Consider the following 26294-nt stretch of genomic DNA (forward strand, 5'->3'; position numbering starts at 1 on the left):
CAAATATTCATTAAACGCACTTTGTAAATATCCCTCTTTCCAATCACCACCCAAACCTCTATTATTTCCTAAGAAAGACTTGTTTTTTTTTAAGGCTTCCATAAAAAGAAATTGATCAGGGAGCTATATTTGAATTAAGACATATTAAATCGATGACAGATACATATCATGCTGTGTTTAACAAGAGTTGTACAAGGAGGCGGGTTCCAGATTCCGCACGGCTCTGCTGCACTATTATTCACATTTTTACAGCCTTTCCTTCATGCCTTCACCCATTAAACCATTAAATTTCAGCAATTCAATAAAACAAAGCAGTTATAATTTTGAGGAAAAGCTATTTTGAAGGGGGTGGAGGTACCCGTTTTATTGCACAATAAAAATGCTCAATAGTCCATATTAAAAGGTAGGTTGTGTTTATTTTCTTCTTTAGTCGTTCACTTTTTTTTTGGTTTGTTTTTACTTATAACCTGCAGGATTGAATGCAAAGCTATTATCGAAGTAATGATGCTCATTGCCAAGGAATTCAAATAAGGGAAACTCCTTTGAAATTTTCTGAGAGAGGATGAAGACAGTGGTGACAATTCCAAAAATGATGCTTCCCCCATAAACCATCCAAAGAGATGGCAGTCCTCGCTCCACTTTTGCCTGGTTGGCTAGAGACATTTTAAGTCTCTGAAAGGAAAATTGTCAAAGGACTCATCCTCTCCAAATACAGATGCGGATTTAGTCTCTGTTGTTTATTAATTTTTTTCGTTGTGTTTGCACTCATGCCTTTCTTATTTCCCCATATATGAACTTCACTGAAATTAAAGAAAAAAACCATTTGAAATTTGATTGTAGTATTTTCTTTGTTTGCTTGTCAGTTTTATAAGAGGAATGACATTCCCAAGGCTCACGGGGAAGTTCCCTGTTAAACATTGCTCACACCGACGTAAATGGGACTATCAAATCAGTTCTTTTGAAAATATTTCTTACCACTTTTCAGGACCATCTATCTCCCAGGACCCTAAAGATGATGGCTCTACACAGTCTATTTTTACTTGGACTGCAAACGAATTAACCTGATAACTTTTTTTTTTTTTTTGTATCTCCAAGGGGGGGGATCATATTTAAGTCATTATCACCTTTTTTTTTATTTACAAGTAATTTTATACAGGGCAACAAAATACAAATTAAAAACCCTGACGTTAATTTTTGAGCATCTTAGAACATCACAAAATTTTCAGCTCCTACAAAGGAGCTGAAGTGACACTTGGGCAGCAATAACCCTAAAGTTTGGGGATGCCACATTTCTCCACCCTCTCAAAAGTGACGCAGGAACCTAGTTCTCTTTTTAAAGAGGTGTGGTAACAAATCGCTTGGAAAGAATGGGGCTCACTTAAAAAAAAAAGGGCCAGTTTATAGTTTTCAAATAAGACATCTTGCCTACTATATCAGTTTATTATAAAATGATGACAAGGTAAAAGGTATTCTATTAATAAATAGCTTGATTTTAAAATATTCACTTTATTGGATTAATTTTAATTTATGGTCCTTTCAAAGAAACTGAGGCACACATATGGAGTACTTTCTGGGACGGAAAGAAATTCTGCGTAAAGGATATTGTTTACTTAGCCGCTTCCCTCCGGAGAGATGCTGTTTGGCCTGCCCTGCCACTGTATCTCAGAAAGGCAAAAGTTAGAATCGCTACCCGACGCTCCCCCCCCCCCAAACTCCCTCCCTCCCGTAGATCTAATTGGAAGTGGCAGATCTAGAACTGACGAGCAGTGAGATTACACTTCGAGCCAACTCCTTTGAACCACGTTGAAAAGGACTGCATGAGCGAAAAAGTCGAGGTAAAACGGTTCCTTTTTCGGAAATATTTATTTTGACTTCACCTGGTGTCTTGCGGAGCCAAATCACCTAAATTGTTTTGCAACCAATAGGACGTCCTTAATATCCGTCCTCAGAGAGGGCCTGTCTCTGCGCCCTACGTGAGCGCTCGGCAGATTGGGTGTCCTTCCCAAATACGAAGTTTCTAGCATCACCTCTAGAAGTACGACGACGGGTTATACTCTGTTCACCTTCCTCCTCCAGAGAGCAGCCCAGCGCTCTTCCAATGGAGGAGGTAGAAAGTGTTTGCACGCTGGGGGAGACGCTGCGTGCGGCGAGGCGGAGGTTTTTGAAGTTGGGGGCTATGCCCCTTCCATCTTTTGTCCCGGGGTGGGGGGGTTCCCAGCCCCCACCCACCCCGCTCCCTCCGGCCGCGTGCCGGCGCACGGTCTCCGAAAGGAGCGTCATGGGAACGCGGGGCGCTGCGCGCGCAGGCCCAGCGCAAACTTTCTGCAAGTGCAACTTGGGCATCCCCCTGGAAGGCGGGGACGCAGGGCTCCAGGGGAGGAGGGGGCGCGAAGCGAAAGCGAAGGCGGCGGCGAGCACGGGGGCGGATCCCTGCTGGGCCGGAGGCCTGAATGGGAGCCAATCCGGCAGCCGTGGCTGCTGCCAATCACGCTGTTCCCTCCAATCCCACCCGTGCCATTTCCAAAATCTCGGTCCCACTGTGCAGCTCAAATGTGGTGTTGGCTCTGCCAATCGCTGGAGGACAGAGTGGGAACAGGAATAAGCAGAGTTAGGAGGCCAGGACAAAGAAGTTAAAGGGAGCCTAATATATACATGTTTTTGAAGGTGGGCAGAGGGAAAAAAAGTCCCCCCAGTGAGGGTCTATGGGTCTGATTGTGTAGTTCTGATGGAGCCCCCTTTGAGCAAGAGGAACCCGCCAGCGCTGAGATTAGCGGATTTGGCAACGGCTCAGGCCAGGCCGCTTCAGAATATGACAGGCTTCCCGGCGCTGGCCAGCCCGCCCGCCCACTCCCAAGGCCGCGCCACAGCCACGCACCTCCGCCCTCGGGACCTGAGCGCTGACCCCGGCGTGGCCATCACTCCGCTCGGACCCGAGCACATGGCTCAGGCGAGCGCGCTCGGCCTCAGCCCTCCCTCCCAGGCTCTCCCGGCACAGCCCGAGGCGCCGGCGGCCGCCGCCCGTGCTGCAGCCTCGGACACGCACCCCGGCGCCTGCACCTACCCGGGTGGCGGGGGCAGCAGCCGCGCGCAGCCCTCCGCGCCCCCGCCCCCAGCCCCTCCTCTTCCTCCCTCCCCTTCGCCCCCTCCCCCTCCTTCTCCTCCTCCCCCTCCCCCTCCCCCTCCTCCTGCCCTCTCGGGCTACACCACCACCGACAGTGGCGGCGGCGGCAGCAGCGGCAAAGGCCACAGCAGGGACTTCGTCCTCCGGAGGGACCTTTTCGCCACGGCCCCCGCGGCGGCCATGCACGGGGTCCCGCTCGGAGGGGAGCAGCGGTCTGGCACGGGCTCCCCCCAGCACTCGGCCCCGCCTCCCCACTCGGCCGGCATGTTCATCTCGGCCAGCGGCACCTACGCGGGCCCGGACAGCAGCGGCGGCGGGGGCCCGGCGCTTTTCCCCGCGCTGCACGACGCTCCGGGAGCCCCCGGCGGCCACCCGCACCCGCTCAACGGCCAGATGCGCCTGGGGCTGGCGGCGGCAGCGGCAGCCGCGGCAGCTGAGCTGTACGGCCGCGCCGAGCCGCCCTTCGCGCCGCGCTCCGGGGATGCGCACTACGGGGCGGTGGCGGCCGCTGCAGCCGCCGCCCTGCACGGCTACGGAGCCGTGAACTTAAACCTGAACCTGGCGGCCGCGGCTGCTGCGGCGGCGGCCGGGCCGGGCCCCCACCTGCAGCACCACGCGCCGCCCCCGGCGCCGCCGCCGCCGCCGGCGCCCGCGCAGCACCCGCACCAGCACCACCCCCACCTCCCAGGGGCGGCCGGGGCCTTCCTGCGCTACATGCGGCAGCCAATCAAGCAGGAGCTCATCTGCAAGTGGATCGACCCCGAAGAGCTGGCCGGGCCGCCGCCGCCGCCGCCGCCGCCGCCGCCGCCACCACCGCCCCCGGCCGGCGGCGCCAAGCCCTGCTCCAAAACTTTCGGCACCATGCACGAGCTGGTGAACCACGTCACCGTGGAGCACGTGGGCGGCCCCGAGCAGAGCAACCACGTCTGCTTCTGGGAGGACTGTCCGCGCGAGGGCAAGCCCTTCAAGGCCAAATACAAGCTCATCAACCACATCCGCGTGCACACGGGCGAGAAGCCCTTCCCCTGCCCGTTCCCGGGCTGCGGCAAGGTCTTCGCGCGCTCCGAGAACCTCAAGATCCACAAGCGCACTCATACAGGTGGGTGTCTGTCCCCGGCCGCGCCGCCGCCGCCGCCGCCTCCCGCGCCGCCGCCGCTTCCGCCGCTGCTTCTCCTCCTCCTCCTCCTCCTCCTCCTCCTCCTCCTCCTCCTCTTGCTCGCCTTAATTTTTCCCTACTTCTGCTGCTTCTCTTCGCATACGTATAACCCGGACATGTGACTTCTTTTTTTTCTCTCCCCCCCTTTTTTTTCTATGAATAAGTAATTCGATAGCACACACAGGCCCCGCGCTGGGTTCCCACACGGTGGAGTCTCCAGCGCGTCCACAGCCCCTTCGCCGGGACCGGCAACGCGCTCCAGCCGCCGCCGCCGCCGCCCCGGAGCAGAAGCAGCAGCAGTCGGAGCAGGAAGGCGCCCAGGACGGTCGGCAGCCCACGTTCGCCCGGCCCCGGGAACTTGGGGAGGGCGCTGGGGAAGGAGGGCTGGAGCCGAAGCCGCCCCGGTGGCTCTTCCCCCCGCACCCGGTGGCGGACCCCGCGCGGTCGCCGTGCTCGGAAGAGCCCGCGTGCAAGGGGGCACGTGGGATTCACTCCGGTATTGGGGCCACTAGGCCAGGCTCACTGTGGCCCTAACAGGAGGGGAGGGGTTCGGGGTCTCCGGGGCGTGGTGCGAAATGCCAAAGGAATGCGCCTTTGGGCCCCCCCCTCCAGGCCTTCACACACACACACACACACACACACGCGCACACTCACGCACCCCACAGGTACTCCTTCACGTGCACGCGGCCCGTCAACAACTTCACACATCTGCATCTCAGACTACCCACCTCTGCCTCATTCCGGGAACACGTATGCTCGGACACCCTCCTCTTCCACCTACCTCTATACTTAGGCACACTTCGTACACACCCATGCGCCATCACACAGCTCTGTCACACACATTCACACGTGTCCTAGAAGCTGCTCGAGAAATTTACTCTGTCCTTTCAAAAAAGGTCCTCGGTGGAGGAGGACAGGGTGAGCTGAGTCTCCTGCGGTCGTTGGTACCTGCCCCCCCAGGAACGTGGGGGCCACCCCCGGCGCGGCGGCGACCCCTCCCATCCCAGCTCCCCATCCTACCCACCCCCCAGTGGAGGCGGCTGCGGCGTGGGACCGTGGGGTGTTTCCTGTGCGTCGTGTGCCTCCGTGGAACGGATGAGCGGGTTGGTGGGAAGCGCTGGTGAGCGCGAGCAGTCGGGATTTATAGGGACAGACAATATTACCCCTCGGAGGACACTTAAGTAACTGGAGTTTACATTCAGTAATTACTTGGCTGATTTATCGGCGCTGGGCGGCGAGGAGGCAGCCGCCGCGCGTGGGCCCAACGCCTGGCTGGCAGCCGGGGCCGGGGCCGGGGGCACCGGGGGCTCCTGGGGCTCCTGGGGGGAAGCCGGGGCAGGGCGGCCAAGGCGGGGCCCGGGGCCTTGCGCCTGTCGGCCCACACCCGGCCGGCCGCCTGGGGACCGATGATGGCCTGGGAGGAAGTCTCCCCTGGAGCTCCCGAGGCCGGCCGCGCTCTTCTCGTCGGGAGCAGACCGCCCTCGAGAGTTTTCCAAAAGGAAGCTCCCCCTGAGGCTTTTGGAAAACCTCCGCGGCCCGCCCCCGTGGCCAGCGCTTGCCGCCAGGGCAGGGACCCGGGGCCGGGGCGGCGGGGCGCGCGGGGCGCAGGAGGCGAGGCTGCCCGCAGCGCGCTCCCCTGCGGGCGCCCTGAGAGCTGAGCCTGCGCCCTCGGGCCTCCGCCTTTCCAGGCCTCCGAGGGCGCGGACGTTGCCTTCGCGGCGGCCGGAGCTGCAGGCGCGGGAGCAGCGCCGGCTCCCAGGTGGGCCCTGCGGCCGGAGGCCCCCGGGGAGGGGCGCGCGCGGCGGGGCGGAGATCCGGGACGCCGGGCCCGGGCCGAGGGTGCACTGCCAGCCCGGCTCCCCGGGCCGCGTGGTTCTCGCCGGGCCCTCGGGGAGGGGTGCCGGCCCTCGCGGTCGTGCTCCAGCCCGCGCCTGCCGCTTAGCCCCGGGGCGCTGTGTGCGGAGAAGGGCCATCCGGGCCCCGTCCTGCCACGGCACTCTCCCTTTTGGGGGTTATCCGAGATTCCGGAACAGATTGATCAAAGGGAGGCCTTCCCCGGTCGCTCCCGAAGGCCCATTTCCTGGCCCACGTGCCCCCAGTTCGGTTTATAGCCTTCCTCCGGGCCGGACTCGAGTTCTGTCTGGGAGAGGCAACTGGTAGACCTGAGGGTGGCTCACGTAGCATCCCTTACTCCCTCAGATTCTGCAAGGAGCTGAGTTCTGATTGACCCCTCTGTCCGCATCTGAAATGTAAACACTGGGGTCTCACCCTCTCCAGTTAGCTAGAATTTGCTCACTGCCCTCTTAGGCCCCCTGAATAAATCAGGCAATTCTTTCACCCTCACTTTTTTCCCCCCACTTTTCCCCCCTGCTTCTACTTTCTTCCTCTACCTCTCCGTTGGCCCTCCTTTTCTACTCCCCCCCCCCTCCCCATTCCATATCTCCCTTCACTGGGCCTAATTCTCTTTATCGTGGGCAGTGGCAGGGCAGCAGTGTCTAAGCTGTGTGTGTTCTTCACAACCCGGGATATATAGCCAGCCTAGAAAACAACTCCAAACAACACTGCACATTTACATAGGGTGAATAAAACCACTTAGGCCTACCAATTGAAGAAAGGCTGATGACAATTTTAAAAATTATGTTGTATTAAATTAGTATTATCTTCGAGTTAAAGTAGAACACAAGTCAGGACAGATAACTGATGTTTTGATAAAAAAACAATTAACGTTTTTTGTTGTTGCAGCTCATCTGCAGAGAAGGTTGTGATTATTGTGTTTTGTTGTGTTTTTCTCCTCTCTGGATCAATGCAGGACCTATATTTGAATAATATCTAATTTCATGTTTAAACAGTCTTTCTAGGTAGGATAAGTAATATTCCAGCCATCTGAATACTTTCAGATTGTGTTAATACGCTCTGGCATAGAAGCAGTTATCATTGGTGAAATTAAAAAAAACAAAACAAAACACAGAAAACCCTGCACTGAAATATTTGCAGAAGAAAATTCACCACAAAAATTTATATACACTGAGCTGTTTTAGTAGTTGTTCGTTTTTTTAAAAACTGTATTATCCCAAACCAAGGAAAAAGCCATACCTCGCAAGCCACCAGAATAGCTGCGGTAATGTAGAGAAATTCAACTTTATTTTTAAAATCATGTAAATATGAGGGAAATATTATTAAACAGTAATATGTAAGAGATGACTTGTTCAATCATGACTCAAATACATCAAGTTCATAGATACTTAGTGAGAGAGAAAATTCATACTGTTATCTGCAGTCTTCCTTTTTTCCTTTTTAATACCAATGTATGGTGGCTGAATTTCTAGTTGTCTTATTAAGCATTTCCGCTTCCTGCTCTAGGGGCCTTGTGTTTAAAGACATTGTGTTCCTGGGGTGGTTAGAGCAGCTTCAAGGGGCAGTGGGCCAAAGACTGGTAAATAATAGTCCCTTTTCTGACTATTAAATAAGGTAGGAAGCTGTCAGCATCTGTTTCTGCAGGGCATCAGGTATGGGCTCGGTTCTGGTGGAGGTTTTTTATTAACATGCTAAAGTTCTATTCCAGAGGCTCTCAATTGCCCTGCAAGTTGGGAGGGAAGGTGGTAGAATGAAGAGGCCGTCAGCCTAGTCTCTGCCCTGCCAGGCTTATACAAAATCTAGTGATGGGATTGTGTGTTTCACAGGTGCCTTTGTTTCTGAAGAGAATGATATTTTGCGTTATTTCATTTCTTTTCCAATCGGTAGAATCCTGGGGCCGCTCTGACACAAAATGCCATTATTGTAATTTTATGGCACTACCCCCACTTCACTTTTAATTTAGTGGCTGTGCTTACTTTTTTTTTTTTTTTTTTTTATATATCCTTCACCCAAGCTGTGGCTTTAGAAGAATCATTTTATCAGCATTTATTTTGACAGGGGATCTGCTTGTGTTTTTGCAGGTACAGACCCTGAGGGCAGTGAGGATCGGGTATTTGGGTACTTGTAGGGTTTCAGTGTGGCTTCTTGGACCAAGAGTTCAAAGCACACTGGCTGGTTCAACACTCTGGCTCTCCTGCCCCTGAGCCCTGTGGTAACCCAGGGACTGACAGGCCCATCCCTGGAGTATCCCTTCCCCTTTGCCTTCTGGAACATAGGGATTAGGAAGAGAAGCCAGGCCTGGGGTTGGTCTTCAAGAGAATGGGAAGATGCATTCACATTTCTGCTCCAGGATTTCTCTTATCAAGTGAGGGGTCTCTGAAAAGCAATTGTTGACCTTCCCTCTATTTTGTTGCAGGGGAAAAGCCTTTCAAATGTGAATTTGATGGCTGTGACAGGAAGTTTGCCAACAGCAGTGATCGGAAGAAGCATTCCCATGTCCATACCAGCGACAAGCCCTATTACTGCAAGATCCGAGGCTGTGACAAGTCCTACACTCACCCCAGCTCTCTGAGGAAACACATGAAGATTCATTGCAAGTCCCCACCACCTTCTCCAGGAGCCCTTGGTTACTCATCAGTGGGGACTCCAGTGGGTGCCCCCGTTTCTCCTGTGCTGGACCCAACCAGGAGTCGCTCGAGCACTCTATCCCCTCAGGTGACCAACCTCAATGAGTGGTACGTTTGCCAGGCCAGTGGAGCCCCCAGCCACCTTCACACACCTTCCAGTAATGGAACCACTTCGGAGTCTGAAGATGAGGAGATATATGGGAACTCTGAAGTTGCACGGACGATACATTAGAATTTACTAGTCATAATAAAAATAAGTCATAAGTGGGAGTCCTTGGACCATATCCTAACCTGGGACAATGCCGAGCCTGAGACAAACCCTTGACTCAGACTTGCCACCGGGTCTAATTAGCCCTATTTATTCAGTATGAAACCCTATGGTGTTTGTACATTTAATTAATTTAATTAAGATATTTGGGCTTTTTTTTTTTTTTTCCTTAGAAAACAAACAAACAAAAAACCAACCAAGCTGGACTTGTATGTTGCAGGGGGACAGGGCTAGGAGCAAAATGTACCAAGGGTTAATCGAGATACACACTGCCAATACAATACATGTATACTTTGAGAGGAGTGAGAAAAAGCTTGAAGTCAACTCCACAGAGCAACAAGGCCCTCTGCATTTCCTGCAGTGCCTCCAGAATGCCTTTAACACCATAACGTGGGCTTCTTTAGAGCCCCCTTGCCTCCTCCTTGGGCCCGAATTCCAAAAAAAGGCCCCTTGATTGTAAACCACACACTTGCTGCATTGCCAACAGATCTTAGACTGTACATGTGTCCAAAAAATATTTGTAAAAACCCTTTAAGTTCTAATAATTGTAATTTTAAATTTCCACTCTTTTCTTACTGATCTCATCCTAACACACTATTTTTATACAGGATTATTTCCTTGGTACCACGCTTGTATGATTTAAAACGAAAAAGATGCAGCAGCCTTAAGACGTCTCCATTTATTGTGCTACTGTGATTGTTTCAGCAAAAGTGGAGAACAGAAAAGGCTGCTGTGTAGACAACTGTGAAACTGTGATATTTTGTGAAATAGAAGAAATTCAAGTGCTTTCCTTTCCTCTCTCTTTTTTTTTAAAATCTGAAATCTCAGATGCTGCCTCTTTACTGTGTGCAAACTTCTCGTGTAATAAAGAGATAAGTCTTAGATAAGTTCTTGGGGATGTCAAAATTAACAGGCAAGTCTAAGGAGGTGTGATGTTGGCAACATGCCTATTTTTGGGAAAAGCTGTTGTTTTTAAAACAGGCCAAGCCCTCTTTTATACTGTTGTATCAGCCTTTTAAAAAAGTGTTTATTTTTCAATGCCCGAAACTGCATTTTTCATGAGTTTTTTCCCACCTGAGCACTGAGCACACGCAACTGGATCCCATTTAAAAATGACAGTGTGTGAAGTGTATGATTTACATTAAAAGAGGGGAGGGAGTTGCTATACATATTAAAATTTTTTAAGGGTTTATAGTTACCACCAAACATTGTTGAATGTGTGACCTTTGCCAGAGCTGTCATGCTAGGATAAAAAAGGTCAAGGACCTAGGACAATAACTCTTAGTCAATTTATTTTCAGTTCGTGCAACACATCTCATGCAAAATATAGCTCATCATAAACATCTTACAAATATACTAAAGAGCACTAATTTATCCTCAGAGACCCTGAAGACACCCCCTCCCCAGGGTTTGTAGAAATTTGTTCTGTGTGCTGTGAGTGGTTGATGTAGTCTTGTCATTGTTAATAACTTGTATGTGAACACTATTATTTGTACAGTTGAATTAATTTATTTTCAGACATCATCCTTTGTTTTTCCTGGAAGAGTTCAAAGCACACCAAAGAATTATATTATACATTTTGGTGAAGGATTGTTTATGACACACGGTTTATTTAAAAAAAAAAAAAAGGAAAGAAAATGGGGGAATATATTTTTAAGCTTACTTGAATGAACAACGTAATGTGAAAACCAGGACTCTTCCTGCATGTCTTTTTTGCATTGTGTTGACAAGATTCTATATAGTTTATAGATATATTATATTACTAGTACAGTGCATGGTGCTGTCACTTTGAAAGCCTTTCAATGTTGTCTTCAGATTGTTACAGTGAATATGAAACATGCAGACCCTCCTTTATAAAGAAAAAGACCATAAAACTTGAATATAAAATAATTCTACATTTTTAAAGTTTATTTGATTTTCATATTATTCACTTTCAAAGCTCTTTCAAATAGATAAAATAGGTATGAACTTTGGGGGGATAATTTATGTATCGTAAACTTATTAGAACAAAATATTCCTGATTTATAATGAGTTGTTTTATTTATACAACTTTTTCAATGGTAGTTTGCACTATTCTTTATTATGCTACAGGTTTATTTATTATGAAACAAAGGAATATGTATTTTATGTATTTTGCCATGCATAGGTTTACTCTGCCACAGATCTATTGGTTCCTGATACACCTAAAATAAAAACTTAAAATGTGTACCTCCAATAGAAAGAAAGCAAGAATGATTATGAAGTAAAAAATTTAATAAAGGTATTCTTCCTATGTATTGCTTATGTTTTACCTAATGGCATTTTTCTGCCATTCTTTTACAAACAGAACAGGTTGCTGACTAGTGAACATTGGGGTTCTCTTGAGCTCTTTATTCTTAGCCTCTCCCAAGCAATAAAATATTTTTACAGCTTGGTTTAATTTACAATCTAATCTAGAAAATACAATGTACTTATGAATACTAAGCCCTATAAGTTGCATGTAACACTAGCATAAGTCTTAGGGGTTACTGCATCCATTTGTTAATAATATCCTTAGTGATCATAATCAGTGAAAATCTGGTGAGTGAATTTGAGCATTTCTTTGGTGCCTAGCTTCTGACGTAAAAGGGTAAAAAGACTGAGGAAAAGCTGAAGGGACAGTGATAGGTTACCAGACAAAAAAGGTGAAATCAGGAGCTGGCATGGGTGCGGGGTTAAAAACACCTGGTGAACGAATAGTGGGCATCAAATACCTCTACCCATCAGGTATTGGGGAAGGTGGGGGGGGCAGGCAGCATCCAGTTGGATTGTGGTTATTTGCAAGTTGAGCTGATCTAGGAAGCCTAGCTCAGCTTTTTTAGTAGGCAGTGTTAGCTAGAAATTAGATTCAATGGCAACAAAATATCCAAGTAGCTCAAACTGATGTAATTGGATGTCCACTTGATCCTCTGCTTGTTTTTCGGTTAGCTGATACAAAAGGGATAAAAGGCAAATAGTTAAAAAAAAAAAAGATGAAGAAAAAACAATTGGTAGTAATGTCAACAAGCAGTTCTCCATAAGGTTATGGCGGTTTTTAAAAGATTTGTTAAATGTAGTAAAAGTGAAACACGTTGCAAAGAGTTGTTTTAAGCCAGATGACAATAACCACCACACGAAGGAGAAAAACACTCATAGCTGAGGGCCCCAATCAATGGGAAAACTTATAGCTCTCTAATGAAGTTTCTGGTGAAAGGGGTGACACAAAGCCACCAAGACATGAATCATTCATGGGAAATATAAAAGATAAAAGATATCTGACAATGAGCAGAACCTTGTATAGAGTGTATAAAACAAGTTTCCCCTTCTTATTTTCTGCTTTAAAACGCACAATCTCCCACTCCCAGAGTTCTCTGTCCAGTCTATAGAGTTAAAATTGACCACTGCTCGTCCTGCGCCACTTCAAAGTAATTTAGTCCAGAACGGAAGGCTTGGCGCTTGGACAATCTTCATGGTGTGTTAAGATTTCTATGGCAATTGGCAAGCAAGACGTTCCCATCTGAATATGTCTCAAAGAAAGCCACTTATTGACACTAAGTTGGCTATCATCAAAGACTTCATCTCTTCTAGGCAAAGCGTGGCCCTTGTGGCCCTCACAAACATTTTAAATCATCTACCTTTGTTTTCCAGGCTAGGAGAATCTTCAAACGCATGGTTATTTGTGGCTTATGTTTATCTTTAACCGCATTCATGATTCTTTGGTAGAACTAATGCTCCAAAAATCTAAAGCACCGGGAATAGCTTGAGGGTGGGAATTATATTCTTTTAAGGAGTTGGAGATGGCCACACAAGAGGGATAGCGCTGGGGGACAGGAACAGGGGGCCCAAAGTCCTTGAAGGCGAGGCCCAACTATCTGCACACATGTTTGTATTGCACTCTTGTCTTTTACATCCGGCATTTTGTGGAAGTTTTTTGAGACAAGAGTGGTTTGTTCTGCCTACCCACCCACCCACCTACCTACCTACCTACCTACCTGGCAACTAATCTAGCTAGCTATTTCTCTATTTTCTATCTTTCTATCATCTATTTATCTATCATCTATGTACCTCTCCTTTCTCTCTGAAATGGGATGAGATGTTCCCCCAGAAGTATTTTTTAGCCCAGTTCAGTTAGGAAATAGAAAATGGGGGAGAGAGGAGGAGGAGAGAACCTGATTTCTAGAGAGATCATTTGAGTCAGAGAAAAAGATAGCTGAATACAAGAGAAACAAACAATCTAGATACTTATTAATACTTTCAGCCTGTCACATCACAGGACCCATCATCTACCAAAATAGACACATGGCCAGGAAAACCCACCCTCCAGAGCTGGAGGGATGGCTAAGGAGACCCACAGTGACACTGCCCTGGGGTTGCCAGCACACCACTTTCCCTACCTGAACAAAAACTCACAGATCACCCCCCACATGCCCACGCCTAAACACTCCTGGGCACACGCATTCACACAGGGCACAAGTGCCTAATCAGGCAGGGAGAAGTTCAAAGGCATGTTCTTTGAAATTCAAACTACTGCTTTTATGGTACACCCACACCGAGTGTTCAGAATTGCTATGGCAATGGGCTGGGCCAGGGGAGTCCCTGGCAGAGGGTCCACAGCCATTCGAGACACTATTAAGATACAGTTGCAGTGACCTGCACTTTCATGCCCACGTAGCTCACTCAATTTTCACCTCATCGGAAATATAGGTATTACATGTAATATCACCCATATAATATGACACGCACGACCTATAATAACCTAGGTCTTTCCACCCACTTGTTACGGTGGCCCATAGAACGTCCGAGCTCGCCAGAAAGGGGAGAGGGAGATAGGAGAGGAGGAGGGAAGGCCGGGTGGGGGTGGGGTGGGTGCAGTTAGAGGAGGGGACAGAGCAAGGGGCGCCCGGGCTCCAGTTCCTCTTCCTTCTCTCCCCACCTAAGTACTTTTATTTGCAGAGCGATTGTTCTTTGTTTATTTAATACAAGTACTGTGTGAATGGTGAAAAATAAACACGATGAAAAATAACCAAACAGATGATTCCTCCGAGTGAAAAAGCCCGGACTTAATAAAAGTGCGAAGCAGTCACCGCTGAATGAGAAACCCTTTGAAGTGGAACTTATTATAGGAGGAATACTTTGGGGTTGCCTTAACGACGCCGCTGAATCGAAAGCGCTCGCCTTTGTCAGCGATTTGTTCTCCTTTGCCGGGGTGCCCGCAGAAATTACTTACATGGACTGCCTTAACATGCAGCCTGCAAATCAGTAACTTTGCAGCTCAGACTTGCAGACGCCACTCGGCAACGGACAAAAAGAAGTCAGGGGGAAATGCTCCGAGCGTTCACGCCGAGCCTCTGGGGATGGGGGCGCACCGGCGTGTTGGGGGCGGCAGATAAGAAGTTGTATTACAACCGGCCCCCCTCACCCCGGTCTCCCCACCCCGCCCCCGAGCCTGGGCTTGGGCCACGGCCGGCCGCGGGCCGCTCGGCTGCAGGGGAGGCCCGGCCCGTCTGGGGCGCTCCAGCGAGGGGCGCTCTCCCACGTGCTGGCCGGGCGCAGGACTTTCCCAGCGGTCCCGGCTATATTTAATAAGGGTCGTTTATCACCCGGGCGCTTTGAAGGGTCGCCTCCAGCCCTGTGCCCATTAGAAAGGCGGAGGTGACATTTAAACTCCGTTTTCAAGGATCGCGGGGGGATTTCAATGAAAAGGCAACTCGTTTGTCTTATGAGCCTGGAAACAACCCCCTTCTCGCTCCTTTTGACCACATGGCATAACTCAAAAACAATAGTTCAAAAGTGAAATGGCATCGTGGTGTTCACTCGGAGACAGGCCCCCATCTAGCACCAGAGAAAAGGGGTAGTCCGCAAGACAATGCGCTTTTTGTGTCTGACTCTGTCACAAGGATTGTGTTGTTTGCTTTGGAGGCTGCGCCTGTTATACTTTGCTGAAAGTGCTTGTGTTAAACAAGAGTTATAAGTCATCCAAAACAACAAACATTTTGATTTTCTTTGCCTAAAGGGCTTTCCCTGGCTATGGGCACCGTGAAAAAATAATGTCCTCGCTGAGAAAGGAACACCAGTAGTAGCATTAGAAGCGGGCGCATTAAATATTGAATGACACGGGGAAAAAGAGCTTGTCGAGGGGCACTCAGCCTTAAAGTCTTTCTTCAACTTTGTCTTCGGTGGCTGCTGGACTATTTAAGATGGTATTAATTAAGGCAGCTTCGGATGCCGCCGAGCCCGCCGGCCCCTCGGCCCCACTAGGTCAATGGGCCTGTGTCCCCGCGCTGTGCTCACGCGGTGGCTGAGCCCAGTGCAAATGTCACTTCTCATTTGGAGGCTGAAGAGAAGGGCCCATCCTGCATTAAGGGCGGCAGGGATGCAGTCCTCAGCAGGCGTTAAAGGAATCCGAGGGCTGAGGGCTCGGGTGAGGGGAGGCGGGAACAACTTGGGAACATCTGCCCCCGGCCGGGAGGTGAGGGCGCCGGCGGGCACCGCTTTGGGCACAGGTGGGAGAGTGCAGTTCAGCGGACCAGGGCCGTGTGGGACCGGCCGAGTTGGCACACTCGCTCTCTGTCATTGGCTCGCGTGGGGAACATTAAAACCCCAGCCTTGCAAAAATCCGCGAGGCAGTCTGGCCAGGTGTTATTTTACAAAGGAGCTGGTTTGTGCAAAGAAAACCGAAAGCTTGGTGCAAGCAGGCATCTTTACTGACTTCCTCCTCTCCCAGAGCACAAAGGAGCTTTGCCAAGGACCTCCTCCACTCCAATTTTACAGACGGTGAAACTGAGACCTCAAGCAAGCCTCAAGGGAAGATGTTTGTCAGGATTCCTTCCGGGCAAGGGAAGACCAAACACCCAGACAGAGGGAGTTCTCTTTAAGGGCCCCAAGAACCGAGCCAATACACCTCTCTCCTCCCCGCTGCCAAGCATTTGACTCAAAATCAAATGGAAGTGTATTTCAGCAGCTGGAAATTACTAACGTTAAAAAAAAAAAAAAAAAGGAATGGAGCTTATTGCTAACTAACTGTGACATACATGAAATGAGTACTTTAAGAAACTTTGTGAACTCTCAGTTCTTGACCAGGACAGACAAGACCTGGCTGGCTGGAGGGGGGGAGGGAGGGGGGGTGCAGGGTACCCTGGTGGATTGACTTTTGGGGCCAGAACCCCCACGGGAGGCTCTGGCTCCTGGCGTGGAGTTCCAGATGGACATGGGCCCTCTCCTTCATTACTAGGTACCCAGAAGGTGAAGGGAGATGCAGTATCTCGTGCCCTTGCTGCAGAGGGCAGGGGGTTAGCATCCTTAACGTTAGATCCGTTTGCAATGTCGGCTTCTCCACCTAGGGCCTGTGTCCCCTCAGGGGTCCCCTCGGGCTCCAGGATAAGGGGCGGTTACATTTCCCTCCAGAGCAATCCCGCAGCAGAAGCAGTTGCCACCTTCCAGCGGGGTCTGGGCTCTGCGCGCCGGGCGGGGAGGGAGCTGGGATCTCTCAGCGGGAGCCTCGGCCTGCGGCCTACACAGCAGCCCCACTGGGAGCTGGAGGCGTTGCTCTAGGGCGGAACCCTCAGGCCGGGTCGGGGCGCTGTGCCAGAACAGCCCCCTCCTCCAGCGGCGGGTCTGCAAGACCGGAGAGACTAGGCTTCCCATGCCCAACTGCCCCCATGGGTGATCTTTTTTGCACCTTTTTCTTTGGTCCCCTTCTCCCTGCCTCTACTACTTTCTGGCACACACAGGCCGCAGGCCAGGGTAAGGGATGTAAAAACGTGGCCTCTAGGTCTGAAACGCAAGGGCGCGCGCGCACACACAACTCTCTCTCTCTCTCACACACACACACACACACACACACCCATGTACAACTCAACCCCCTCCGCCCCCGCCCTAGCCAGTGCACTGGGCACACGCTTGGGTTCCAGGCACCTTGCCAAGAGCGCGCGAGCACCCTGCGTGGCACACTGGCTGCAGTTCCTGCACGGAGTGGCGGGGGTGGGGTGAGGAGGGAGGGGTGGGCGCGGTGGACGCCGCCAACTGCTGGCGGTGCGCACAAGTTCAGCGCTCAACTTCCCGCTCTTAACGAGACCAGGGATCCCTTTGGAGAGGCCCTCGGGAGCCGGCGGCGGGGCTGGGAGTGGCGTGGGTAAGCTGGCCGGCGCGGGTGCGGGCGGCGGGGCACGCGGGCGCGGCAGGAGGAGGGCGCGGGGGTGCCCGCGGCCGGCCGGGCGCTCCGAGAAGTCAGCGCGAGCAGCTGTGACTTCACCTATTAGCCCCGATGTCTTTCCGAGGAGCCTGGTGGAGTTAAACAGCCCACAATGGGCGCTCTGGGGCGCCTCCAGCCTGACCTCCACCCGGGTTTAATAGTTTCATAGGAACTTCATTAAATCAATTACTTAGTGAGCACATCATCATTTATTTGTAATTAGCAGCGAGGAGCGCGTTCTCCCCCCCAGCCCGCGGCCCGGGTCCCAGCGGGGTTGGCGGAGTTGTGCAAGCACTTTTGTTTGCTCGAGTGTTGACTCCCGGCATTATTCGGCGCGGGTAATCTTTACGTCTTAATCTAGCATTCACGGGGCGAAGGGAAAACAAACAGGGCGCAGGCCCGAGGCCAGCCCTGCGGCCCCCGCTGCCCGCAGCCCCGGCCGTGCTGGGCGCGCGGGGCGGCTGCGCGGCCGCTCTCCTCCCGGGCCGAGCGGGCGCACGGGAGCCGGGACCCGGCGGCAGGAGCCAGGCCCGGGGCGGCCCAGGGCCGAGCGCGTTGGCCGGGCCGGGAGGCACCTCCTGCGAAGCGCCCAGGCTCGCGCGTGTGTGCGCACGTGGGTGTGCGCGGCTGCGCGTGGACTCGCCTCCGTCCCCGCTGCGGGGCGCGCGGAGGCAGCTCGCTGGGTGTCCAGGCCGCGGAGGCGCCTTCCGTTGGGGACTGTAGCCCCGGGCGCAGCTCCGCGGCGGCCCACAAACTGCGAGCGCGCGCCTGGAGAGGAGGGGGAGCCGCTGCAGGCCCCGCCAGGCCCCGAGCGCCCCGCGCCGCGGCTCCCGGGGGGCCGTGACCCCGCTCCCCCCCCCCCCCGCAGGCCGCGGCGCCGGCCCAGTTCCGTGCGGCCCCTGGGGGTGTGGGCGCCCCCCTGCGCCCCCGCGCCCCTGCCCCGGGCCCGGTTTGCGCTCCAAGTTGAAGTCCCTCGAGCACGGGCAACGCGCTCCTGCTGCGGGAGCTCCCAGCCCAGGAAATGGCGAGGCCACCGAGGGCCGGGGAGAGGCGGGTCCCTGATGATCCGGTTCTCCCAGGAGCCTGCGAGTGCGGACAGCCGCGAGGTTAGGAAGAGGCCCGGGGAGTACAGCCTGCCACTGGGCCTGGGAAGCCAGTCGCTGGGGGGCCTGGAGCTTGCTCTCCTAGGTGGACCCCGTGTATCTGTGTTTGTGAGAAGAAGGTCTTCGATTTCTCCACTGGTTTGTGTGGCCAGGCGTGTGTGATCCAGTTAACTGTTTGGAGGTAGTGAGTGTGTAAAGGTAGCTGTTGCCTTGTTGGTGATCTTCTGACCTGTGGTTTCAATACAGACTCAATCAGTTGTGTGGAGTTTGTGCTCCAGCAGGCCCAGAGAGTGCATCAGTGGGTGGCTGCATGGTGACAGGGTCTGTCCTGAGGGGAGTGGCCCCAGGGCCTCTGGATTCAGCTGGCTGTGGTTGTGCTCCTGGGGCTGGAGGCCTAGCTTGTCAGGGACCCAGACATGGGCTCTCCTGAGGCCTGCAGTCTGCTGAGCCCAAACCCATGACAACTCCTTCTTTGGGCTCCTAGGAGGTTCCAGCTTCCTCAGTCTTCCATTTTTCTCCTCCTTTCCTCCGGTCTCACGATCCTAAACTCATCCTGTTTTTTTCTCCAGCCTCCCTTTTGTAAAGTTGACTTACAGGTCACTTGGCCCTCAACCCCCGGGGTCTTTGGCAGCCTAGTGCCTGGTGGACAGAGGATGAGAAAGAGGCGGTGGCTCAGATCCTGGCCCGGAATAGGCTCCCTTGAATTGCAGAGATCCCGCTGAGACCCCCAGCTGCTGAGACCCACCCCGGATAGTCTGAGAACTTGAGTCAGCCTGAAAAACAGGAAATGTATCCAGAGAAAAACCATCGACCCACTGGTCTGCAATCCTGGAGAAGGCCCTTTTAAATATGAAAGCACTTTGCAGCTTTGCATACCCTCCCTGCTCCTCCAGTGAGTCCATGCTGAAGTAGTTGAAACAATCAGGCTTCCAGAAGAATTACAGGTTTCTAGAAGAATTACAAGCAAAAGCAAATATGTATGCACAAAGCGAAATATGATTTTTTTAAATGTATCTCCAAATACTGTAAGCATAAGCACTTCTTGAAATTGACATGTTTCTGCTCTGTTAAAATGAGTACCTGTTCATATTAAGTGTATGTTTGGTCAGGATCAGAGAAGTCTACACACACACACACACACACACACACACACACACAATTACGTCACATTTAAATCCAAGCTGGCAAATTCTCAGAGCCTACACATCCTGGACCTAACCAAATTTAGCACAGCCTTGAAAGAAACAAAACTGAGAAAGACTGAATTTAAAATAAAATTTCTTTAAAAGATTTATTTATTTATTCATGAGAGACACACAGAGAGGTAGAGACACAGGCAGAGGGAGAAGCAGGCTCCCCACCCAGAGCCGGATGTGGGACTCCATCCCCCATGCGGGATCACACCCTGAGCTGAAGGCAGATGCCCAGCCCCTGAGCCACCCAGGCTTTCCTAAAATAAAATTAAAATGTAATTCACCCCTGAGTTTTCTCTCTGCTCCCCCACACACCCCCCCCACACTGGTTAATAAAATCATTTGGAGAAAGGAAGGCAAGTCAGGGAAGCATTTTACGAGCTGGCAGGTAATTTGGTGAAGTGGCTGATTTAGAAAATCTGGATGCTGGCTGTGAAGTTTTCTTAGTGATACTTAGACGATGCATCTCTCCTGGCTCCAAGTCCTGACAGCTCCAAGTCCTAACAGTGTTTGACCTAGTAACTGGCTCACATCTCAGGCTCTGAACCGGCTGCACCCTGGGGCCAAACCACCTGAGGCCCTCCCTCCATATTGGGAGCCCTATGCTCTGCTTGCCACCTTCCAGTGGGGCTCCTCCTATAGACTGTGTGGGGCCCTTCTGGTGGGCTCCTCTTTTTTGTAGGGGGTCCTTAACATTGGGCCCATGACCCTGAAAATTCACAGGCACCGTGTTCCGTTCTGTCCTCATCTCTATGGAGGGCTTTGAACATGCTTCTCATACCAGCTGTGGGGGTCATCTTTCTGACTTGCAGGGAGAAGACTGGCTCTGATGCGTTGTAGATGCAAAACTGGGCCAAAGCCTGTGTGAGGGGACCCAGGAGCTCTTGGCTGCCTGGCTTGGGGTAATGGAGTGTAGGGAAAATTGAAAGGAAGGCCCAGGGAGACTTGGAATAGGAAGGATTATGCTAATATTTTTCTCCTTTCAGGGGGAGAGGGCCAAGGGTTTGACTGCTCTGGCCATCTTTTTTCCTAAGACTTATTTTTAAGTAATCTTTACACCCAGTGTGAGGCTCAAACTCACAATCCCAAGATCAAGAGTCACATGGTCGGGGCGCCTGGGTGGCTCAGTGGTTTAGCGCCTGCCTTCGGCCCAGGGCATGATCCTGGAGTCCCAGGATCGAGTCCCGCATCGGGCTCCCTGTATGGCGCCTGCTTCTCTCTGCCTGTGTCTCTGCCTGTCTCTGTGTGTCTCTCATGAATAAATAAAAAAATCTTAAAAAAAAAAAAAGATCTGTCTTTGCTTTAAAAAAAAAGAGAGAGTCACATAGTCTACCGACTGAGCCACACCATGCTCTGGCCTTTTCTTAAATAAACTGACCCCAAAGAACAAGTTAGAAAAACCTGTGGTCTGTGTCCAGTGTCTGCCGTGTTACTGAGAGAACTTCTAGGTAGGTGCCGGCCTCAGATTGGGCCTCCCCTTTCTGCCTTCAGATCCAACCTTTGGGGGTTCCCAGGTTCCCCTTCTTGGACCTGTGTGGGGGCAAAATCACAAAATGATTCTAGGCAAGAGCTTCTCAGGAATGAGGAACCCAAAAAGACAGGCCAGTCCAGGAAAACACTGCCATCTAGCCAGCGCCTCCCCTCCCGGCCCACCCACCCTGTTATTTGTCACTTTGGCTCTCTAGACCCTTCCTGTCCATCCTGGGAAACAGGGGGCTGAGGTGCTCCAGCCACAGAAACATACCTCGAGAAAACTTTAGTGTCTGTGGCCACAGGCAGGGAGATTGGAGCATTGATTTTCTGAGATTCCTCCGACCTGAATGCTGCCGGTTAGGAACAGAGAAATTGCATCATGAAAATGTCATTCTTGGTTCCTTAAACTCCCTTTTCAGGTTGGAAGTGGGTTTTCCTGGAGAGGCTTCCCTGAGCTGCTCGGGCGTTTGGGAAGTGTAGACACAAAACCTCTCCTTCTCTCTCTCTTTTAAAGATTTTATTTTTAAGTAATCTCTACATCCGACATGGGGCTCAAACTCACAACAGCAAGACCGAAAGTCACATGTTCCATTGACTGAGCCAGTCAGGCGCCCCAAAACGTGCCATTTTCTTAAGGGCAAAGGATACCAGACGTGGCTGGTTCAGGCGTGGGTGGTGCTGGGAGCTCCAGGGCCTGGGGACGGGCTGCAGGCTCTGCAGAGGAATACAAGCAGGGGAGGCAGGGTGTGGAAGATTGTTGAAAACCCTCATGTCCCTTACACGCTTTTCTTCTCCCATTTAAAAAGTTCTGGTAGGGATCCCTGGGTGGCTCAGCGGCTTAGCTCCTGCCTTTGGCCCAGGGCGCGATCCTGGAGACCCGGGATCGAGTCCCATGTTGGGCTCCCTGCATGGAGCCTGCTTCTCCCTCTGCCTGTGTCTCTGCCTCTCTGTCTATGTCTATCATGAATAAATAAATAAATCTTTAAAAAAATGAATTTGCAAAAAAAAAGTTCTGGTAAAGTAAATGTAACATGAAATTTACCATGTGAACCATTAAGTATACGGTTCTGTGGCATTAGGGGATTCACAATGTTGTGCACCCATCAGCACCCGCCCCCTGGAACTTTGTCATCTTCCCAAACAGATATACGTCCCCTTCCTCTGGCCCCTGAGAACCTCTTCCACTTTCTGCCTCCGTGAACCTAAGGGCTCCAGGTTCCTCATGTAAGTGGAGCCCTGCAGTATGCGTACGGCTTCTGGGACTGGCTTATTTCACCGAGTGGGATGTCCTCAAGGTGCATCCGAGTTGTAGCACGCTTTAGAACTCCATTCCTTTTTATGGCTGAGCGATACTCCAGCACCTGGATATATGCTATTTTGTTTATCTGTTCATCTGTCAATGGACATTGGGTTGTTTCCACATTTTGGCTGCTGTGACTAATGCTGCTAGGAACACAGGTGTGCCTGCATGCTTTTATATGTTTGCATATTTTTGCATAAAAAATATACCTTTTTATGAACCGATGTAAAACACTTTAAACTAAAGGGGAGCTCCAGCCAATAATTGAAATCTCAGATTTCTCACTTGGATCTGGCTTTCTGAGGTCAATCAAGTGCAGCTGGAATTCGAGGGAGAGCCAAAGCATTGTGTTTTCCAGTGTGGTATTCTGTGTGTGTGTGTGTGTGTGTGTGTGTGTGTGTGTGTGTGTGTGTCCAGGCCTACCCAGTGCTGCTGCTTCAGAGGAACTATTAACACATTAATATTATCAATAGCAGGCAGTGCCTGAGTCATTAGGGATTTATGAAAACATCTGAAGCAAGTCGTTTCAAAGCGCTGATTTGTTTTATAGTCAGTATTACATTTTATGACAGGCTCTTTTACCAGCAAAATGAGCGTATAAGCATCATACACAGCTCAGTCGATGGAAACTGGTGCCCTGTGCTGCCCTACAAATTTGTGTTCCAGATCCCTTGGGAAGCTTTGGCAGTTTGCAGACAGCTACTGACCCTTGGCCAAAGGGTCAACCCACCAGAGATGGGGAGTCCACCCCCCTTACTTTTCTAGCTGTATAAAAACTAGAGCCTGGTCCGGTGTATGTGGTCGTCCTCAGACTCAATAAGGACAGAATAAGAAAGGCAGTATCCAGTAGACTAAGGCCAAACAGAGACGTTTTCTTGGACACTTTTGCTTTTCTGTTGTGGTTTTTTTTTCTTTCTTGAATTTCCAGAGCTTCCCAGGGCAGATCCTCTAGCTCTGGATGGGTCCTATCAGCCGGGGCACCTGGAGGAGGTGGATGTGTGTGTTTCTCAGTTTCCCTCTCACTCCCTCTGCATTCAGACCTCAGAGATGGGGGTCTGGGGGGTGGGAGGGTCTGGCTGACAGGGTAGGGGGACTCCTGGTGGAAGGGGGAAAGAGCGCACCTCCTCTTCTTCTACCTTTCCCCCCACCCAGGCTGGGATTTGTGGGTCCACTCTCACAGGGCTCCTCTCTGGGAGGGAGATAGCTCTAGAAAGTTCCTTCTCAACGTTCCCAGGGAGCAGGGTTTGTAATATTTTACAGCAGCTGTTTAACATTTCCCTACCTAGTTATTAAACACGAAAGGGAGTAAATTAAAATGGCAAAGTAAAATGAAATAAAAGGCGTCTTTTCTTTCTGTAAAGAGACAACACCTAATTAAGGAATATTTGAATCCCACAAAAATGCAGACTCTCATGGGTGACATAAAACCTCCTTTAAACCAGGAACAAAACCCAGAAAATTGGGGACAGGCCCAAGAGGTAGTCCTTACAGCACAAAGCTCCATCCTCCTGAGACTTCTGACTTGTTTCTCCCTTCCTTTCCCCCTGTTTCCACAGTCCTAGGGGACGGTTAAACCCAAGGGAGTCTTTTGAACTGAGGTTTCTGGGCAGCGTCCCCCCCCCACCCCCTTGAGCAGAGTGGTTGCTCCCCTGTCTGCCCTCCCTGCCCCTGTGCTCCCCTAGGCCTCTGCAGCTCCCCACTCCCCATCCATCCCATCTTGGCTTCTCTCTTTGTCCCTTCCCTGCTCTGGGTTTTTCGATTTTTTGGTTTCTGGTTTTTGCAACACTTTCTCGAACTCCCCCCATCTTTTTGAGGAGCTTCCCTGAAGGGACACCCCGCCCCCTCAACCTCCCAGGGCTGGGAGAAATGGGACCTTATGCCTTTTTCTGATCTCGTTCTTGATGAGACCCCAGGAGCCTGGCCTCTCCTGCCGTTCCACCCTGGGGGCCCAAAGGCGCTCCTTCCTTCCCACTGAGCCCCACTGTCTTCCATGGCCTTTGGTCCCGCTGTGGCCCCAGAGCCCTTGGCCCTTTACTTGGGAACTCTGTTGAGTGCCCCTGCCAGGAATGGAAGTTGGAGAGCGTGTGGGGTGCTCACCGCACCCAGGGGAGAAGGCACCAGCCTGGGCTGGGCACCTCTGCCTCTCTGGGAGGGACAGCGCTGCTGCAGCGGCTGGAGCACAGGTGGCAGGACCGAGCCCCTCCTGTGGTCGCTGCTCTCACCTTCACTGCCCCCGCCACCTGTTCTTTTGGGAGAGCATTGTGCTGGCCCTTTAGTCCTGACCTTGGGACGAAAGAAAAGTAAGGATGGGGAGGCTCAAAATAGATGGACTGATGTGTCCTGAAATGTCTCTGCAACTTAAAGAAATTCTGGGTCATGTCTCTTCTCAAGTTTGACTTTTTTTTTTTTAAGATTTTATTTATTCATGAGACACAGAGAGAGAGAGACAGAGACAGAGAAAGAGAGAGGCAGAGACACAGGCAGAGAGAGAAGCAGGCTCCATGCACCGGGAGCCCAACATGGGATTCGATCCCGGGTCTCCAGGATCACGCCCTGGGCCAAAGGCAGGTGCTAAACCACTGCGCCACCCAGGGATCCCAAGTATTTTATTTATTAATTTGAGAGAGAAAGTGAGTGAGAGAGAAAGAGAGAGAGAGAAAGAGAGCACAGGCAGGGGGAACAGCAGATGGAGAGGGAGAAGTGGTCTCCTCACCAAGCAAGGAGCCCAGACGACATGGGGCTTGATCCTTGGACTCCAGAATCATGACCTGAGCTGAAGGCAGCCGCCCAACCAATTGAGCCACCCAGGAGCCCCTGCATATGATGTTTCTGACTAAAACCCTGGGTGGGTTTTCCTTTTAGGAAAAGACCACAGTAATAAATCCATCTGACATCTATGTGGTATCTCCCCAAACCTTGGCATCTTGCTCATGTTCTAACCCAGGCACTAGCCCTCCAGAGGACAGTGGGCGGGCTTTATCATTTTAGGGGCGAGTGGATGGACTCACATGGTAGAAAGGGTAGGACCAAATTAGTTCAAATCTTTTTTTTTTTTTAAACCAAAACATAGGGATCCCTGGGTAGCTCAGCGGCTTAGCTCCTGCCTTTGGCCCAGGGCATGATCCTGGAGACCCAGGATCGAGTCCCACGTCGGGATCCCTGCATGGAGTCTGCTTCTTTCTCTGCCTCTCTCTCTATGTCTATCATGAATAAATAAATAAAATCTTAAAAAAAATAAACCAAAGCATAATGGACAGAAATAATAAAAAAAAAGAATAAGGTAGAAAGTGATATTGTGGTTTGGTGACCAGCTCTGTCATGTTTTCTGATATAATAGGATCAGCAGATGACCAGCATCCCATTATCATCTCTCCTTCAAAAAACAAACAGATGAGTGAATGGGGAAAATGGATGTTTGCCTGACCCGATTTGTAAGCAATGCTCCAGGCCGTGGTGCGTCTTCTCTGATGTAGAACATAACTTTTCCACGGAGAAGCGCCTCATTATCCTTTCCATTGAACTTCACCTTCTCTCAGAAGTCAGCCCTTTCACCATCTCTGTCTAGTCCCAGAGGCCAGGCTGGTGTGTCCTCTGGAGCCATGCACTCTACCGACTGTAACTCACTTGATTCCACAACAAGGCTGGGAAGCAGGTACTTTCATTACATCCGTGTTGCAGATGAGGAAACCGAAGCATAGAGAGGTGAAAAATCCAGTTCAAGGTCACACATCTGGAAGTGGCTGAGCTGGGATTGGAGCCTCACTAGTCTGGGCTCCACAGTCCATACTCCTGATCCTGCACAATGCTGCCTCTCAGCTCTTACCCTGCTGGCATCTTTGTGTATTTTTTAAAAGATCTATTTATTTATTTTTCAGAGAGATTGGGAGGGGGTGGGGGTTCGAGGGAGGGGCAGAGGGAGAGGGAGAGAATCCAAGCAGACTCCGCGATGAGTACAGAGCCCAACGTAGGGCTTGATCTCATGACCCTGAGATCATGACCTGAGCCTAAACT

General features: G+C 51.2%; 1 protein-coding gene and 1 long non-coding RNA gene across 2 annotated transcripts in view; both read left to right on the top strand.

The window, feature by feature from the left end:
* The first annotated feature begins 2566 nt into the window (after window positions 1–2566).
* Window positions 2567–11302, top strand: ZIC5 (Zic family member 5). The gene is made up of 2 exons (XM_072782499.1): window positions 2567–4220; window positions 8548–11302. Exons 1-2 carry the CDS (start codon window positions 2726–2728, stop codon window positions 8988–8990), a joined length of 1938 nt encoding a protein of 645 aa, XP_072638600.1. The 5' UTR covers window positions 2567–2725; the 3' UTR covers window positions 8991–11302.
* Window positions 11303–17019: 5717 nt separating this feature from the next.
* LOC140607892 (uncharacterized) overlaps window positions 17020–26294 on the top strand; it is an 89048-nt gene continuing 79773 nt past the window's right edge. The window contains exon 1 of the long non-coding RNA XR_012009811.1: window positions 17020–17154. This is a non-coding gene — a long non-coding RNA (uncharacterized lncRNA). The remainder of the gene's footprint in view (window positions 17155–26294) is intronic.

The sequence above is a fragment of the Canis lupus genome, chromosome 17, assembly GCF_048164855.1.
Source record: "Canis lupus baileyi chromosome 17, mCanLup2.hap1, whole genome shotgun sequence".
Classification (NCBI taxonomy): Eukaryota; Metazoa; Chordata; class Mammalia; order Carnivora; family Canidae; genus Canis; species Canis lupus.

Coding starts and splice junctions, on each gene's coding strand:
- ZIC5 (XM_072782499.1), top strand. CDS start 2,726: ATGGAGCCCCCTTTGAGCAAGAGGAACCCGCCAGCGCTGAGATTAGCG. Junction 4,221..8,547: donor CCACAAGCGCACTCATACAG/GTGGGTGTCTGT, acceptor ATTTTGTTGCAG/GGGAAAAGCCTTTCAAATGT.